The sequence below is a fragment of the Sturnus vulgaris genome, chromosome 2 (genome assembly GCF_052056855.1).
Source record: "Sturnus vulgaris isolate bStuVul1 chromosome 2, bStuVul1.hap1, whole genome shotgun sequence".
NCBI classification, from domain to species: domain Eukaryota; kingdom Metazoa; phylum Chordata; class Aves; order Passeriformes; family Sturnidae; genus Sturnus; species Sturnus vulgaris.
In genome coordinates, this window is record NC_142244.1 from 46,284,585 (window position 1) to 46,299,948 (window position 15,364).

Sequence of the window (15,364 nt, forward strand, 5' to 3'; positions counted from 1 at the left end):
ACTGCAGGCGATCAATCAATGTAACAGGCCATGACAGCATAGCTTAGCAGCACTGGTTTCCAGAGGCACCAATAGCCATTCACCCTACAAAACTCAGCCCATTGTTTTACTTCCAGAGATGCATTCCAGATGTCATTCTCCTTTTGTGAGAACAAGTGTTCTATCATATAAATTGCACTAGTCCTTGTAGGCCACAGCCAAAAGAGCTGCTCTGAGTCAGCCAGCCCAGCATCAGTTCCCCTCCACTCCAGTCCTTTGTTCTTCTGAAATGCATTAAATAAAACCTGCTCCACTGCCAGCATTCAGGGGTTGAAAATATCCAGCAGAAAACCTGCATCAACATTGTCTTCGCTTTAATATTTTTCCCCCAGGAGATCTCAGGGTCACCCCACCCCCACAAGTCCTGGTGCTACAGGCACACACTGAATACAGAGACACACACTGGTAGGAATCCAGGTGTCTAGCAGAGCTGGTCTGGCTGTTCCAGCTGGGCTAGAACTCACACCTCACAGGAGCTTTCACACAACACTACAGTGAAGAGAAAATCTGGGGCTGGACAGCATGAATTGTAGGTATTTGAGTCAAAGAAGAGAAAAATGTCTGTGGTATCCCCACTAACTTTCCAGTTCCCATTGAGGAAATCATTATTACCACAAACAAGAGAGTAAATTCCAAACTGAAAGAGATCTGTCACCCCTCATGGACACCAAAACAGGCAGGACCAAACTTGAGGCAACAGTTTTACTCTTCAGCTTAAATGCTTCATATGCCATCCACTCCCTCCTCCCTGATCCACTATTTTGCACAGCAAGCAGCTCTGCCTTTCCTGCCCAGACTCCATTCCAATTTGCTGTGGACTGCAGGGAAAGCACTGCAGTAACATCAATATAAAATGGTCTAAGAGAAGGGAGAACCAGGCCCTTTTTCTTTAAAAACTCAACACTGGCCTTAGTGGTTTGCATGGGCAATATTTTCCCACTTAATCCTCTTCACTGTAATTCAGAGAAGTAAAGCAAACACTCTGCAAAAGTAGTAGCTGAGTTTGATCATTATTTTGATAACATATGCACACAGTGCTAGCCACTGTTATTAACTCAATACACAATCTTTATTCTGTTATTTTAAAAGAGGCAATAGCTGCAGCCTGCATTAAAAATATTTTTCACAAAATACCTTTCACTGTAAAAAACTAAGAAAACTCTACAGATAGTAGAGGAAGCATCACAGGCTACAACTTTTCTAGAATCACACACCAGTTTCCCTGATCATAATAACTCTTTTGAACCCTCACACAATCCAGGGATCTGCATACTGCTTCCAGTTCCCCTTCACAGAACACATGGTAATAACGGTGGAAAACAGGGCTGAGTTCTTGTGATTCTTTGGAGTCACCTTGAACCAACATTGTATCAACACTTTCCTCTTTCTTTTTAGTACCACCTTTCAGGTGCCAAGGAACCAGCAAATCTTGAGAGTGAAAGGAGGTTCTGTTAGTGTGAACAGGCAGTCTGAAGTCTGCTACTGGCTTGGCAGCACAGTTTTCATCCTTCAAGTCATTAAGGAGTTGGTCAGACCATGCTGAGTTTTGGCTGGTGTTATCAGGCCCTTGGTCACTAAGTGGTCTCTGGGTTGTGCCAGTATTCATTTCCTTGTCTTTGTTTTTACTACCATTCTTTTCCTTAAGGTATTTAGACTTCTGGTTTTTGTATTCTTGTTCCATTGCCCAGACATAAATGAGTGCTGTTCCACCAGGTCTCAGAAGCCGAGCTAGTTCCCGGATAGTAGCCAGTCTCCGCTCCTGGAAAGAAAAAGGAAAAGTGTGAAGCTATTACATACACAAGAAGTCAGGAGAATGGAATGGCAGCAATTTCTCCTTACCAAAGATAGAATAAAGCTTGAAAGGAAGTTGTTTTTTCCCTGCTATTTATTTTCATTCATAATATAGCCCATCATTGTGTGCAAGCCAAGACATTTTCCTCAACAACATTTCTTCATCAAGACATCATTCATATCAAGCACTGGAACAGGCTGTCCAGGACAGTGGTGCATTCACCATCCCTGGAGGTATTTAAAGGACTTGTAGATGTGGCACTCAGGGACATGGTTTAATGGTGAACTTGGTGGTGCTGGGTTAACAGCGGGACTTGATGATCTTAAGTCTTTTCCAGCCTCAGTGATTCTGCTACTCTCTTTCCATCTGAAAATAGTTCTCTGCTGAGCAGGATTTCTTGGACATTATCAGCCCACCTGGAAATGACAGACACCTTTTCAAGAAGGTGATTCAGTATTTAAAATCTCAGATTCAAATCTACCACACTTGATGATGCACAGGCTAAATTTGCAACTGAAGGGGTCAGACTTACAGCTTAAAGACAGGCCCTCTGACCACACAAACAACAATGTGTCAGCCTTCTCCAAACAGAGTTCCTTCTATTTTTTTTTCACTGGATTTGGAAACATTCACTGAATTTCTGGTATGGAAAGATCTGTGGGGCCCCTCTAAATGGTCTAGAAACTTGTTACCATGGCACAGGTTCTGCTAGGAGAACCTTACCCAGCCCAGAGATGCAGCAGACTGGTGAGTAGTGTCCCTTTTGTTTGGAGATGGATAACCAATGCACAGATTAAAAAACCTAAAATCACAAGATCTGCCGAAGAGCCCAAGATCTGAGCCAGGAAACAATATAACTCTTGACTATCAAAGCAGAGCCCCCTTCTCCAGTGTCATTAATTACATGCACACAAAAATGAAACCCAAACATAAGACCAAAGCTTCAGGGGGAGGAAGGGCATCTGAGAAGCAGAATGTGAACAGAGAGTCTAAGAAGCAGCAGTAGCACAACAGCTTAACCCTGCTCTGACAACTGCTTACACCAAATGCAAACCTTGGATTTCTTCCCATTTTGTTCTTGCCTTTGCTTTCATTGCAATATTAGTGGCTCTGCACAGCAATCCAACAGTACAGTGGAGCAGACAGGGGTGACTTACTGCTGTTGAGAAGTGGTGGATTACAGCAATAGAGATGCAGGCATCACAAGAACCGCTGCGGATTGGCACTGACAGAGCATCACAGACAAATGCCTGGAAATGTTTTTCTCCACAAATATCCACCAGGTTTTTGCTACGATCACAGCCAACCTAGAACAGAAAATGTTTCATTAAGCTTTTCATGAGAGGATAATTACAAGACTGGAATATGATTTTCATTTGATGCTTACAGTAATAAAGTCATCACAGTCTCCTACTGAGGGAACACAGTTTAAAATCAAAACGAGAGCAAGTGTGAGAAAACAGCCTTAAAAGGAGTATATAGTTCCCAGGTATAGACAAAAAGAAAACAACCCTGATGCTACACCTGCCCAGTGTCCACATCAAAGGCAGTAAGACACAACTTATCTTTGAAAAATCAGCATTTAGAAGTGTTTTTTAAATGCCTGCGTAAAAACAATAGATGTAATAAATCTAAATTGATCAAGACACCTTCTCAAATAAATAGTGAGGCATGTACTACCCTTGTTTTCATGTCTGCCATGCACAATGAATACTCAAACCAAAGCCCTGCTATCAGGTTATATATCAAACCTTGCATGTATGAGAATAATACATTTATTTGTTTTCAGTGACCAGCAAGAAGTACGTAGCAGAGAACAGGTTCAGAATCCTAAATAATTACTGTTGACAGTGCTTATTGCATTTGACACCAAAAGAATACTAAACTGTCTTTGATGCAAGAAGAATAGCAAACAATTTGCCTGCTTAATCAACCCAGAAGAGGCAACAGTACCACTAAAATTAACAACCTCTTTTATAATGATTATTGAAAATATATTTATTTTCCATCGTAATTTTTCATTTTATCTATTCAAATCCTTTTATCTTTCAGCCTACCACTACAGTTTTGAAGAAAACCACAATTCTGTTCCAGTATTATTTCGTGAAAGCTTACCAGTGAGCTGCCTTCTACTCAGGTCCCTGACTTTTGATCCAAAGTAAATGAAACAGTTGTGAAAATGCTAACCTGACAATACAAGATAATCCCCCACAAAAACTATGAATATGTACATATAATCCTGCCAAATAGCAATAAACAGACCTGAAAAGATCAATCCTAACATTGCTTTCTTCATACTCATTCCTTGGTCTCTCGCATTTACTAAAGCACTAAGTGAATTGTGTTGTTTATGAATAAAAAAAGGAAACCCTAATTTACTTGAATGCAAACAAATCCCCATCACTTTACACTGGCAGCCAACTGAAGTGTCTTTAAATTACTCTGACAACCTGCATGTTAGTGATTGCACACCTCATTACCTGTACCTTTAACTACTTCTGCAATTAAGACATGGGCTTGCAGTACTTAATAATAAAACTCAAAGGACCAAATTCACTTCTGGCAGAAGGAGGAAGAAGAATACTTGCAGCTTCCACTGACAGCAAGCTTTCCCAGAAAGAATTGCTTTGGCCCTCCACATCTAGAGTGAAAATGGGCTGGATAATGGAACACAGTCCCCTGTTCCCAAAATGACCTTGAAAAGGACTACAATGTATGTTGATGAAATCGAATGAACTGAGAATGAGAACAAAGGCATGCCTGCCAGATTGCAAAGCCCTCATTTGCATCTAAATTATATCAAATATTAAGTCAGGTTTACTTATATTGACACACTTTCTAAGCAAACGTACATCCAAAGCAAGAAGACGCTGTTTCACAGTGAAAATGGAGACCTTGAAACAGAACACTTCAAACACATAGCTGCTCTGAAATAGGTATATTAGGCTAAAACTTTATGTGGTTTTAAATGTAAACATGACAATGAGTGCTATGCATAAATGGTGAACACAGAGAGTCACCACAGATGCCTGATGCTGAAGCTAGGCAACTTTAGCATCCTTACTACAGTTATCCCTAGGTGATATTTCAAAATAATTATAATGACCACATTGCTGCATTTTCTAACTTATAAGAGACATGCATTCACTTAAAACCAAAATACATTCATTTCAGTCAGAAAACAGTAAGGTAGCAAAAAGCAGGTAAGTTTAGTGGTGCAATACCAGCTTACAGCTGGAAAATTAGTCTATGGGTTTTATGAGTACAGAAAACACAGCAAGGGGCAGAGATCCCAAACTCAACTTTTCCTAATTCCATTACTGATTTTTAAATTCTAAAGCATGCAGAAGCTTTGACCGGTCAAACTTCATCTACAGAAGAGTTCAAAGGACTGTTTTAATTGAGAACAGGTTTTTCTCTCTCTAATTAAATATATAATCAAAACATTTAAAACAAAACTCAAAATATAGCTGGAAAGCTTTAATTTTTACCAGTTCATTTTTCTATTTTTGATGCTCAGGGCAGGATATTTATTGTCTTTGCTTGCATCTCTTCTAGAAGAGTGGAGAAAGGCAGATGAATTGCTATTAGTCCGGTGTCCAAACCCAAAAGAATTCAGTGCATTTCTTGGTGAGTCAAGCAGTATGTATATATTTTTGGATTTCTATTTCTTATTATCTACGATTCTTCTCAATCATTTCTTATACCCCAGCTTTCCAAATCAAATTCCTTGCTCAAATTCCACAATTTCTCATATATATCTCAAATAGCACAGCTGATTATTCAGCTGAGTCTGCCTCAGCAAGTCACACCACACATTTCAACATTCCCATAAAGGAGGCTGGCTTCTCAGGTTTCTCAGATTTTACTCCAGATATCCATTCCCACATCCCTGCCTTTATGGGAAGTACCTCCACCCATCTCTTCACCACTTTTTGTGATGTTAACAATGGCTCACAGGAGCTCAAGAGTGGCCACTGACAGGTACTGTGACTGAAATCCACTTGGATTTCAGGCACTGAGTTTCAGTGGATAACGATAAATATTAACTGCATCCAACTCTTACTTTAAGACAGGAAATCTGTGTTGGTATGGAGGCCTTCAACTCTGTAACTAGAACCCCAACAAACAAAACTCAGGAAAGGGGCAAAGGTAGGTCATAACTCTGGCATACCACATCCACACTGGGCACACTGGATAATGCAAACCTTTAGACAATCAAAGTAAAAAAAAAAAAAAAAAAAAAGCAGCCAAGATAAAAGAGGAGAAGAGAGAGAAACAAATGCAACACCTGTGATTTATCTGAGTTTTCAGCACCTCTGTGTTGGCTTCCTGGAAATGGAAAACATAGGCAGTTATGCCATCCTGCTCCTTCATGTTCCCATGTACCTTCACCTCCACCTTTACAGCAAAGAGTAGCTAAAGTAGATTTTATAAAATCTGTTTAATGCTGTGGTTTGGTATAGATCATTAGGGGGCCAAAGGCACAAATAAATAGCTTGTTTTGTAATGATGCTGCAAATGACAAAACCTCTTGCATGCTGAAAAACAAGACAGGTAAAGACAGGTTGAGATTACCCACCACCACGTGTCTTCTTTCTACATTATCTCATTATAACTAACTCAGCCTGGTAGTCTTAGTTCATTTAAGTAGCTGGGAAGCTGATTTATTCAGCGCATTACAAAGCGATGAACAAAACGCTATCTAATTCTGAAATCCAGCCGCCGAATGGAATTATGTTGCTCTCCAGAGAAACACCTCAGCTATAACTAACAGCATGAGAAGCTCAAGAAACCAAATTATATTCCAGCAGACAATTTATCCGAGTCAGACTTTCAGCATTCCTTTCATGTATTTTGTTTTTCCACTGCATGTAGTTAGGGTATCTCTGAAAGAAAAGTGCTATGCCTAAGACCTGGAGTTCATTTCTCAGTGACAAAGCAACAGAACCAAGCTGAACAATTCAGCCTTCATTCTAGTTTTGTGCTGCTCTTGCCCAGCCCCTTCTGAGCTCTCTTTCCTGATCACTCACCCATTTAATGACTATTATCCACTGAGAGAAAAGGGCAGGAAAGGTTCATCTGTCTCACCCTTCAGTTGCTAAGATATGGTCAACTTACTCCAGGTATACCTTTACTAATTGGTTTTGTCCCTCCTGCTTTTACCCATTACTAAAAAGTCCTTGAGAGAGGAATCTACTCCCAATCTGTACAAACCCAGTGCAACTTTAAAAAAAAATCCACCCAACTTTATGCAACCCTACCACAGTAAATATTCACTCTCTCTCCTCCCTACACCCTGGAAAAATTAAATTTTTATACAGTTCTAGTAGATTGCAGTTTGAGACAGTACTGCAGAAAACAGAGGTGCACATCTCACAGCAAAAACAGGTCTTACAAGGTCTTGTGAAATATAAACTGCATTACCAATTACCTCTGAATGACATACACAACAGAAATAGGAAAGTCTGTATTAAAGCAAATACTTTTGGCTACTCTATTGCCATATTTTTTCCTATCATCAGTACTCTGTTGAGTCATTTCTTTATACAAAAAGAAAATATATCTACCCTATGGCATCTCCAGTTATTTGCCACTGAATTTCCCACCAATTCATCAGTTCAATTAAAAATGTGAACCACAAATTTGAAAGACTTCAATGACTTTTCATTCATGCTGTAGTCTGAACGTTCCTGCAGAGACTTACATATCATCACACCTACCTGAACACTGGAAAAAAGGAGACAAAGCTAAAGTGCACAGAAATTAATGAGATCATTGCAACAACATCAATGAAACCCTTGTGGTAATCAGGGGAATTGCTAAGGCTGAAACACTTTGTTCCATAAAAATAAAAGCTCTGCTTACAGATGAATATGAAGCTTGAAAGCACCTAAATAAAATCTGTTAAAATAATTCCCCAGCAAATGAGATTGGGTGAAGAGACAATTATGGAAAAACAACACTAAAACTATGACTCTTTTTTGCATTCATTTAAACAATAACAAGGTGGGCGAGACAGAAAAAGAAAAAGTAATCTGAAACTCTGTTAAATTCAACCTTTCCCCAGCCTTTGTGCTAGCTACATCAGACTTGGATTCTATCTCCAGCTGAAACACCCTTAATCTGAATTTGTTTGTCATGGAATTGCTGCTCTCTCATTGTGTCAGAATAATGCAGCCATTACAGCACTGTCACTTCAGCTGAGCATAGATGGACTCGTGCATTTCATTGTCACAGGGGACACTCAAGTAAATAATGTAATCATCCAGAGAAACTGAACGAACTACAACAGCACAGGCCACAGTGGAGACGTTTGCAGACAGTACCTGAAGATTAAAACCATCAAGAGAGCTACCTTAGCTGTGATCTACCATTAGCACTGCTACTTAAAGCATACAAGTGCACAGTAACCTGTAAAGCATATTGCTTGCCTTCAGGAAATGCTTGTCTCGGGTTTTCAGTACCTCTGAGCCAAAACACCCCAAGCTACAAGCTGTGCCAACAGTGCTTTACCCAATTCCTACACAATTCCTAATTTCACAGCACTACTTTATTGCTTCTTTCCCAACAGGACCTGGGTTAAGAGCTCCATTATACTCTGCACATAAAAGAGACGCAGAATTTTCTGAGTTTATGCCCGGATTTTATGCCTCAAACTAAAGAGAAGTAAAGAGGGAGAACACTGCATTCACCCCAACAATGCACCTGATACATAAAACATTCTGTCATCCCTCACCCTCAGCTCCATGACTAAACCATGGTAGATGGAATTAACAGCACTTGAGATACCTTGTCAAAAGTTGAAAAATACCTGTAAACACAATATACACAGGGTTTTCTTTAACCACACTTGCTGCTACAGAAAAATAAATGTGGTAGAAGGGGTCAAAATCCATCCTCCTGAGGCTCTGTGCTGACTTGCAGATGAAAACAGCCAAATGCAAAGTCTAGAATCTATCTAAGAACCACTAGTTGTCACCAGCGGAAAATAAAATATCAAGAGAGGCCAACTGAATGAAGCAATTCCCAGATTCTATTTTCCAACCATTTCAACTGCTTATTTAATAGTTTCCTCCCTTTCACTGTTATTTTTAATGGTTTTTTATTTCTCCTGCAGACACATATGAAATTAGGTAACTCCTAAAGTAATAGAGAGGAGCTGGCTTTCCTTTGATCCTTTGACTGCCAGCCAATATGGGATCTTTCCTTTCCTTAGCTGGTTAACTATGGGCTCTAGAAAACAGACTGGTGCTGGCAATTTCTGAACACAGTAACTTGCATTAATTTCACTTTAAAAGTCTATCACAAATCTCTACAACTGCAATTTACTAAATCCATTCTAGGACCAGTTGACCTTCATGATACCTTGATAAATGTTTCTCCTCTCCAGTTAGGCTTGCTGATTTTTCCTACAGGAGTCAAGACTGAAAGACTAAAAGACTGAAATGTACTGAAATAAATAATTAGGCTACAGCAGTCTTGGCCACCATTATTAATTGGTTTATGTTGTTCTAGCCCATAAGAATGGTAAGGAAAATAATTTACTAACACAAACAGCATTGTAAATTACAACTTCTCTTTTTTAGCTGAATATAAATAACAGGACAGCAATTCCTGAAACAGAAAAACAACTCCAAGTTTTATTACCAATAATGGATGCTTTACCCTACATAGAAGTTTTCAAGTCTGATGGATTTCAGAGTGTTTCACAGGACAAAGATGTGAAAATATCAGACAATCCTGGAACAGGAGAGAGCAGATACCATAACACACACTTCTCTGAGATTTCTTTTGGATTAAAACAATGGCAAGTTTGACTCTTTTTTATTTCCTCTGGAAAGGTCTTTTAAATATTTGCAATGAAAGCTACCTCTTGGTTCATACCTGTACATACTTCATCTCTCCCTGATAGGAGGGGAGAGAAGTAAAACCAGACTAAGTAGAGACTGTGAGACAGTGAGAGAGAGAAAATAAGCAAGAATTATGTCAGAATTGTCTAAAAGTGAAGAAAAGGGAGTGAAAGGTCAGAAATTTGTACCAAAGTTGACATCTCCCTATGATTTTTATGTTGGCATATTTATTGGGCCTGTGCACAGAGCCAGAGGTGGAACAGCCAAACATGACATCATTCACAAATGAGATGTGTCACCAGGCCACAGGGAACTGAAGAGGTCATGAAAAATAGCATTGCCCATAGAGATTTCACCCACTCACCAAACAAATGACAATTTTGTTGGAAGCATTCAAATTGCCCAACCACTTAATAAATTTATCCAACAACAATGACAGAAAAGGCTAAACCATCCATTACAACTTTTCAATTCACTGCACCCATTACTATTTTTCTTAATGCATTTTGAATTACAAAGCAGAAGTGGCTTTGAAAAAAAGAAAAAGGTAACGCACATAATGAATACATGTGGAAACTTAAGACAATTGGTAACTGATCTTGGATCAGGAAATACCTTTCTGTTCTTGGCATTCTTCCAATGCCAACCTGAACCTCCAGCATGCTACAAGTGCATGACAGAATAAACACCAGAACCAGTGAAAACAAATGACAGTAGCTACTACTTACCACGTACAAATCCTCGTTGATGCCGAGGTACTTCCCATTACCACAGCCAATATCAGCCACTATTGACCCTCTTGGCAAAGACCTGAGAAACTCTACAATTCGGGGCCATGGGCTATGCCTGGTACTGCTGAAGTGTGTGGCAATCTCTTCATACACTTTGTGTACATATTCTTGCTCCAGTTTTGAGGCCTCCATCTCATTCCGGGGAAATGAAGGTTGCACCAATCCCTGCTGTCCTTTCTGGCTGTCACAGACAGATGGGTAAACTAGATACAGCAACAAATATAAAATATTAATTTTTTAAGCAATTCCTCATTGATTAAGCATACTTAGTAAAAATAACTTAAAAGCAAAATATTAAAATGCAAAAAAATGCTTCATTTCTCCTTTACCTTTTAAAAACTGAAACACAGGTCAAACTACAGAAGTGTTTGATGACCTGAAAATAAGTAACCGGCCCACATGTACCAGAGGCTGTTTGCAGTGATCATTAATCTGCTGTGTTAATGATGTTCTCAAAACCGAGATAGTGCCCCCAGTGCCAAAGACCACAACATCATTACAATTCAGCCTCAGAAATTCTGTTTTAGGGGCATAAATGGACTTCAGTTCCATGTAATCATTGAGCCACCTGTCTGTTATTCTCTACTCCCCTAAGGCACTTTACATGGCTCTGTCACAGCAGATATGACTGCTTCTCCTTCTCTAATGTACCTATTTTCTAAAAATTACAGGTCCCCTCAAAAAAAAATCAAAACTGAGGAAAAAACTTGAAGAATAGTAGTTATTTCTATTTTGTTACATTATTAAGCACTTGAAATGCCAATGAAACACCAGGCTCCGGATTACTTGCCTGGCTCTGGAGCAAGCCAAATGCCTTCCTGTATAGAGAAACCCCAGCAATCACATGAATGCAATGAATTCAAGCCATATAGTATGCTATGAGCCATCCAGGAATAGCTATGATGACTGCCAAAACTATCCAAAGTAGTACCCTCAAGACACTTACTGCAATTGCAAGGGCTTCTCCTCACTTTCCTGAATGTAAATGACGTCCTTGTTTCCCTTCGATTTAATGTTAAATCTCCAACATCAGCAGTGATTGTTCTAACTTTCTGTCCAAGTTCTGAGGCTTGAATAACATCATATTTTCTGGGTGTGATCCTAAAATAAAGCAACACAAAATAAAGGAATAATTCAATTTGCATCAGGAAAAAACCCAATTCATCTTTGTAAGAAAGAAATCCTTACACTCTGACAGAAATATGATTACAACATTCTATTTAACATACTTCTGCCTCTCAGTTTTCAACTTATTCAATTTCAGAAAGAAAAGAGATGACACAAACTAATGAAATGAAGTGTTGCTTAATTGCATGTAATTTCATTTCCCTTCCCTCCCTCCATTTTCTTCCATAAAGTTTGACTGTATATTTGTCTAGTACTTTTTTAATATATATTATATATTTATTTTTGTCCTGGTTTTGGCTGGGATAGAGTTAATTTTCTTCAAAGCATCTGTGCTAACAGTAGCAGTGCTGTGTTTTGGATTTAGTATGAGAATTATGTTGGTAACACTGATGTTGCAGCTGTTTCTCACTAATGCTTACTCTAAGTAAGAACTTCTCAGTTTTCCATGCTCTGCCTGTGAAGAGGGACAAGAGAAGCAGGACAGCTGACCCAAACTGGCCAGAGGGATATTCCATACCACAGAGCATCCTGCTCAGTGTACAAACTGGGGCACAGGCTGGGCATCAGTCAGTGGGCGGTGAACAACTGCATTGTGCATCTCTTGGGTTTTGTTCCTCGCTCTCACTTCCTTTCATTACTATTACTAGAACTTCCCAATGTAAAAATAAAATGCTACACACTCCCTTGCGTGGCACCGAGTGGTTTCACTATTGCAGTGCCAAGAATAAAGTTTTGCCAGGTTACCCAACCAAATATGAAAAACATCACTAATGAACTTCATCAGAAAAGTCAGAATTTTACTTTTGCCTATGAGTCAAAAAGATAATACATCTTTTATCCACTTTGATGGCACTGCATAGCTTATTTCTAAACCATGTGTTTCTCTTTCATAGAGACGAACAAAAATGCTTCTCCTCTGCACTTTGTTAATGGGGTCAGAATGAAGTGTCTAATTCCTTGGCATCCAAGCATACACACTGAAAACATGCCCAGATTAATTTCAAAACTGACACTTGTGCTCTTATAATTTGACTTCTGAGGTGTAGATAAAAGGCATCACAAATGTTATTAAATACATTTTGACATTACGTATGCAAATGAATTAGTTACAACTTCTCACTGGATGATTTTAATTTTGATTACAATAAAACGTTCCAGCAGCATGATGCAAAGCTTACTCTAGTTGAGTATCTTGACCCACTACTGCTTTTAAAAACATATAGAAAAACTATATTTAGGAAAGGTGGACAAGAACTGGTACAGGAACCATTTGTACATGAGTAGAAAGGTCTAGGATCTTAATTTTCAATGTAGTTTATTGAATGGTTCTCAAAAGACAACCATAACTTGAAGGTACAAGGGAGTTAAGTAATAATCTCATTCCAGGTTTTAATAGACAGGTACACTATTCCAACTTCAGTGATGGCTGGCCAGTACCGCAAGTGCCCAGCATGCATCCTTCCATCTCCTGGGAGTGTGGCTGCCCAGGGCTGGCTTAGAAAGAGCAGAGCTGGTAGCCCTGGAGAAACCTGAAGCCTCAGAAAGAGTGAGCCCTCCCTCTCCCGGGAGCTGTGTTTAAATGGAGGCTGTCCCACTGGCCCTTGTTCCACGTACAGCCTCAGATGCATGCCCACCTCTGTCTGTGCACATACCCTACCTTGACCCTGGGCTGGTGTTCCAGCCTGGCCTCAGCACAGCCCATGGAGCTGTCTGATGCCAGGGGTTGGGGACTGCCCACCGGCTTCCCTGGCCAGCAATGTCACTGACACAGAAACTGCACCGTGTTCTCAGAGCTGTGCATGACCTTTCCAAAAGACAACTGATGGTATTTGACAGGACAGCATAAGAAGCTTACAATGCTGGTATCCATATTCAGTCCTGTATATCAAAGAACAAGGGAGTTCACTGCCCTGGGCTTCTATAGTGATGCAGATGACAAGGACCAAGAGCTTTTTATAACTATTTGATTTAACAAGGAATATACAGGTGGTATAAGAGCTCCATAAAGTGAACAATATAAATGTTATCAGGGAGTTCATATTCAACCCATTTTCGTAAGACATATTAACCAGCAGAATTAAAAGGCAGAAAATTTTCTGTCAATAAAAGGATTTGGTGTTTAATTTACACAGAATGCAATTAGCATCTCCAATTGACTGCTGAACCAGTGACAGTTTGGATCAAACAAAGGAAGAAACGCCTTACTATGGGCATTTCTGACCAATACAGGGCTGCCATATGCTCCTGAAATGCATTACTGTCATACTCAGAGCTCACGAAGGCTTTAGCCTTTTTGCCAATTTCAGCACTCCAACTGTAACTATCTCCCAGTGGTGCACAATTTAAAAAGCATGTATTTAAATTCTCCAGTAAGCAAAGCCCCAAGACATATTTCAAGAAATCTCTTTGCAGCATCCCAGAACTGCTCAATGCAGTCTTACCAGCAGCTAAAGTATCTCTAAAGCAGCTGGAACAGCTCAGGAAGACTCCCCTCTGCCACCCTCAGCCTCTCAGTGCAGAGGAAGTCAATCTCTTAAACTAGCCCCTCTCTCAAGCCTTTGGCATATGTGATCCAATGGGAAAAGTTGTGGGCTGAAAAGAGAAAAAGGGAATGGTGACACTAATTGCACTACAATCCTTTGCCAGCTCAGTCATTGAGAACTTTCACACTGCAGATGTGAGAGCGATTTCCGACTGAAACCTCACTTGTGACAGCAGCAGGAAACTGCACCTCAGGGACTGGCAATTAGCTTCCTAAATCCCCAAGTTTTTCAATTTAACCTAAGCAGCATCTGAGCAGCAGAGTGAATTTGTATATTAATTATAAAACTTGACTCGATTTCTTTCGGGCAATTTTAAACACATAATGTCATTGAAAAGGCAAACAAACAAAATTTATTATTCCTCTATTATCAGCAATGCAGGTACTCTTACACATACCCATGTGTCCACAGGTATCTGGATTCTCCAGTCATCACTAATAAACTGCATCGGGGCAACAAAATTGCCACTGTATGGCCATCAGGGTGTTTGAAATCCATCACAATCTAAAAAGAAACAAAACCAGCCACTGTGAATGAGCATGACTTATAGAGCTTCTTATACAAGCCAGGTATTCTCAAGTCCTAGCTTTGTTTGTCTGTCTAATGTGTTCAACTGAGTATAGCTATGAAACAGCTACATATTTCCTAGGGATGCAAAAGTCTCCAGGTCTCCTGCCCGAATGCTCCCTCCCTTTCAGCACTATGTTCAAATCTCAGGCAGTCACAAATATATGTATATAGAGGTAATTTAAATTACACATCGATTTCATTTCACAATAAAAACTTTGTAAGAACAGCAGTACTGTTCAATCTCTGTGTATACCTGCGAGGCAGGAAAGGACTGCCATCCCTCAACTAAAGGCAGCTGCATGAGAGGAATAGAGGGCTCATGGACTCTATCTCAAGCATCTGAAAGTTATGTACCTAGACTAAGGCCATCAGCTACTGTCTTTTTGTAATGTCTATGCAGAGAGACAAATTTCTCCTCGGGGTTATTCATTCTAGTGTAAAATGTAGAGCTAAGTGATGTGGAATGACCCCATGCCCTCTGGAATTGCCTATCCATTCACAGTGGATGAGCTGAGACAATTAGCTCAGTAGATACATAACACTGAGAAAAGCATTATTAGGTGAGAGAAATAATTTCCAACTTGCCCAAATTCTTCGAGATTTGAAGCACAACAAGCACATCCCAAGATTCTGACTAACATGCCAACT

The 15,364-nt window shown here is 39.7% G+C and overlaps 1 protein-coding gene across 4 annotated transcripts in view; it reads right to left on the reverse strand.

Moving 5' to 3' along the window:
• Nucleotides 1-1,084: 1,084 nt before the first annotated feature.
• ALKBH8 (alkB homolog 8, tRNA methyltransferase) overlaps nucleotides 1,085-15,364 on the reverse strand; it is a 44,195-nt gene continuing 29,915 nt past the window's right edge. For all 4 annotated transcript variants that reach the window (XM_088159429.1, XM_088159427.1, XM_088159430.1 and 1 more), the window contains 5 exons: nucleotides 14,544-14,650; nucleotides 11,422-11,576; nucleotides 10,413-10,678; nucleotides 2,989-3,138; nucleotides 1,085-1,798 (listed from right to left, as the gene is read on the reverse strand). In XM_088159429.1, the coding sequence (XP_088015555.1) occupies nucleotides 1,229-1,798; nucleotides 2,989-3,138; nucleotides 10,413-10,678; nucleotides 11,422-11,576; nucleotides 14,544-14,650 (1,248 nt within the window). In that variant the 3' untranslated portion in view covers nucleotides 1,085-1,228. The remainder of the gene's footprint in view (nucleotides 1,799-2,988; nucleotides 3,139-10,412; nucleotides 10,679-11,421; nucleotides 11,577-14,543; nucleotides 14,651-15,364) is intronic.